The 4072-nt window shown below is 35.7% G+C and overlaps 1 protein-coding gene across 2 annotated transcripts in view; it reads left to right on the top strand.

Annotated features, from left to right (window-relative positions):
- The window catches only part of LOC106870668 (uncharacterized), a 32952-nt gene that overhangs the window by 15140 nt on the left and 13740 nt on the right, over window positions 1–4072 (top strand). Inside the window, exons 2-3 of one of the 2 annotated variants that reach the window (XM_014916818.2) lie at window positions 1154–1198; window positions 3091–3315. In XM_014916818.2, coding sequence (XP_014772304.1) covers window positions 1154–1198; window positions 3091–3315 — 270 coding nt within the window. The remainder of the gene's footprint in view (window positions 1–1153; window positions 1199–3090; window positions 3316–4072) is intronic. The other variant, XM_014916819.2, reaches the window with a different exon arrangement.

Below are 4072 nucleotides of genomic sequence, written 5' to 3'. Positions count from 1 at the left end.
TATATATATAAACCTTTGATAAGTGCCAAAGCACGGAACTCTATGTATGTATGTAGTGTCTGCATGTGTGCGCGTGTCTGTGTTTGTTTAAGAGCTCAGTCGATCCTTGATGCACTACTTGAAATGTTCATTTTTTTTTCATACGGCGTATTTAAAGCATGACCCTAGAAAATATTTTCTCTATTGACCAAACTAAAAATTCTTTCCTCTTCTTCCTAAGTACGATTGTAACTGCTGGCTAACCAGCGACGTTGCTAAGAACTTGACTCAGAAGCAATTAAATGTCTTTTCTGTGAATAATACAAATCTTTCTTATCAATAAACGAAATTTCAACAGTTTTATAGATGTGATTGGCAAGAAATTAATGAGGTTCAAAGGCGAAAAACCGCACAAACGTCGGCGTAGGCGTATCAATAAAGTCGAGATTGGTCTTCGATGACAGCAAAATGTTTAGCCATTTTCTTCCTTTCTCTAATGTATGATGAACGACTTCGCTTAGGCTTTCAGATAAATACTGAAACGGCAGAGGAATAAAGCTACACATCTAGTACCACAATGAGCGTCCAATTAGCTTTATTTTAGTTTCTTACGTAGCAACCTCTAACTCCGTGGCTTGTTTTGTCAATGAGATTGAATCTGTCTCTAAGCATATGCATATCATCAGTAAAGTTTATAGAAAACAATTTAGCTCAGAAAAATTTAGATTGCATGTTTTAAATGATTTGTATAATGCACATCAGTCACACAAGTGAGTAATGTTGATTTAATTGAAGATATGCATAAAAACGTGGATATATGTGGTTCAATGTTCTTAATCTAGCATGGCCATTGATCTCCAAAAATACCGAGGAGTACGACAATATATTGTTATATAAAGAATTTAATGGACGTTTTATGTCTTAAGAAAATATAAAGTTCAATGAAGAATTTTTGGTACAAGGCAAGAAATTTGGGGACAGTGGTTAAGTCCTAGTGTCCCAGTGCTCAACTGCTACTTATTTTATCAATCACGAAAGGCAAAGTCGACCTCGGCGTATTGCGAAACCATTCTGTGTTACGTGTCGTTGGATTCGATCGTGCTGCCTGCTGCTTTGTGTCTGCTTGTTCGTATTGCAGTTCTTGTTTCCTGATAGATTTCCATTTCTTTTCCAGTGTTTACCATGAGCATCGGATTATGTTTGGCGTACCACTTTAAAGGTAATTAAATAGATTTATTCTCTGTGGGTTGACTAATACATTGAATTATAAATGGTAGCGGGAGAGACGACGACAAAGAGGACGATATCGACAATGCTAAGGAGAAAAGGGGAAGAGAAAAAGAAGGAAGGAGGAAGGAGGAGGAGGAGGAATATGATGATAAAGGTGAAACATATTGCGAAGCTCCTACATCGTTTATAAAACCATGTGTGATACTACAATACGGTGTATTCATAAAAGTTGTCGACTGTATATATTAAGTTGGCTCTAGAAAATAATCCGAGTCTATTAATAAATATGTAATGAAAAATATAAAAATGTAACGTGCCCTAGTGGCCAGTTATTGTAAGGGAGATAATCACTTCTAGAAAAATCTTGGTGAGACTAGAATTTTGAATTTGAAATCACACGAAAAATAAAGAAAGGTGCACAATATATATATATTTGATGTTTTTCTTACTCATTAGAAAGATCTGAACATTTTTAGTCATACGTAATTATGTATATTTTAATACAAAATTCACACTTCTCCAGAACGCCGCACTTAATGGCCACACGGGCCTCGTGTGGCCAAAGATTTGCAGGTTACTCACCCTATGATTTATTGTAACAACAATATATTTGTAGACAGTGAATTAGAGATAGCACAGAGCTTCATATATAAGAAGGGATAGATAGATTAAGTGATTAATACGTGGATTACGCATCATATTTTAAAAGTTAATGTGAGAAGAGACAAAAACTAAGTGAAATTGGGCGGATGGGGGGCTCTGATTGAGCTACTCCAGAGATTCAAAAGCTGTTACAGTAACATTACCGATAAAAGAGAGAAAAGAAACAGTTAGTGGTTGGAACTTGATGGCGAGTGATGATGCATTCATTTAAATGTAGTCTGCGATATTTATGAGTGTAAAAGCAGAACCGTTTCATAGATATTACTAGAACTCTATCACGCGTTTTGAAACATTCTGATATTTAGAAAAACCTTCATCAGTAAATTGATGCTTTCATCCTATATAATTAGGAAATCTGTTGCGGAATAAATGCTTGGCCATGTTGAAAATCAGACGGCTTTAGAAGGTATTATAATGCGCAGTGGTCCCACCTGATTGAAACTGCTTTCACGTTTATTACTGTTACATGTACAGTGACATTATGTGCGCTGTCTGTTGTCATTTTGTTAGAAAATTTACATGAATTAATCATAAAGTTTATAGACGATCAGACCAACCTACATAGTTCTGCTTTGGTCTAATTAATCCACAAATCTCTCCCACTCATTTTTCTGTTACAGACTCTCACAATTCACCCGTTGTGATAAACAGTTACCCCAATTCTTTATCACCAGATCTGCGATCAAAGTTTTCCTTTCGCTTTTTTCTTTGAAACATCGACCGAATAATATTCAAATTGAACCGCAACCACATCGATTGCACCTATTTTTATTTATTCATTTGTATAGAGTTCTGAAAACTTTAGACTAACTTGTGAAAAATGATTCCGTTTAAACAAACTTTGTGTTCCATTCAGCCCGCTCCCGACAAGAGAGTGATAAAACAATGCTTTCTACTATAGGCACAAGGCCTGAGATTCGCAAGGAAGGGAGGTAGTCGATTACATCGATTCCAGAAATTGTCTAGTACTTGTTTTATCGATCACGAAAGGATGAAAGGCAAGGTAGACCTCGGTGGTATTTGAACTCAGGGCGTAAAGCCAGAAAAATGCCACTAAGCATTTTGTCCGGCGTGCTAACCATTAGAGAGTGATCAAATAATACCTGTATATACAGTGGTCGTTGGTTAAATACCGCATCCGCCCTTCTGCAAAAACAGAAAATCATTGGTAATTTTATTTTATGATTGAAGTTTTATCCATCATTATTTTCTTTCCAGGATCGCTATGCAACCAATCAAGTGGGACGCATTTTCTAATACCAAATGTTTTCTGCAAATATACCAAAGGAATCCACATAAAGATTTGGTCAATGACTTCACAACTAACAGAAATCAAGGTCTTTTCTACAGAAACGTCTATGACATTTATGCTAGATGGCAATAATATTCGGTCCTTTACATTACCCTGTGGAGAATACAGTCTGGATGAGAATCTTACAAGCGGTGAGTAGTTGCTATGCCATATTCTAATGTAGTACTAAATACCTGAAAAGCCATATTTGAATAAGGCTTCTCAGGTATTTAGTACAATTATTTTTTTCACAGGAATATTGGTTCACTGAGAACAAATGGCACAAGATATCTCATAAATGCTTTATCGATTCCACCAGCCAACCACCCTAGACTGAGATCGAATTCTGAAGGAGTAAAATGACGTTAAACTTGTCAAAATTCACAACGAGCAGAAAAACGCGGAAATAATAAATATCACGAGATATTTCATCTGATGCTCAACCGACTCTGACAATTGTCCAAAACAAAAAAACAAGCCATGACCACATGACCCAATTAACAAGATATGACCCATATAACACAACTAACAAAAAATGATCACATGACCCAACTAATTTCTCTTAGCGATATTTCTGACTCTTGTATTTGTTATTTCATTTCTTGTCCAAGAACAAAATGTGTTTGTTGTGCATGCATGCATGTATGCGCTTGTATATGCATACATCTACAATATATGCTTAACGCCGGAGCTTTAATGGTGGCAGCTGATGAAGGGGATGTTTCTATGTGGCCTGCTTGTTTGTTGCACCTTGTTTACCATTTTTGTCCTTGTTCTTTTGCCACGTCATGTATCCAGTTATGTATCTATATGTACATGTGGATGAACGTATATACATACATGTACATATATATGCATATACTCCTATATTGTTTATATATATATATATATATATATATATATATATAT

Source organism: Octopus bimaculoides, chromosome 7 (genome assembly GCF_001194135.2).
Source record: "Octopus bimaculoides isolate UCB-OBI-ISO-001 chromosome 7, ASM119413v2, whole genome shotgun sequence".
NCBI classification, from domain to species: domain Eukaryota; kingdom Metazoa; phylum Mollusca; class Cephalopoda; order Octopoda; family Octopodidae; genus Octopus; species Octopus bimaculoides.
Note: the sequence above shows the minus strand (reverse complement) of the source record. Positions and strands in the feature narration are given on the sequence as shown.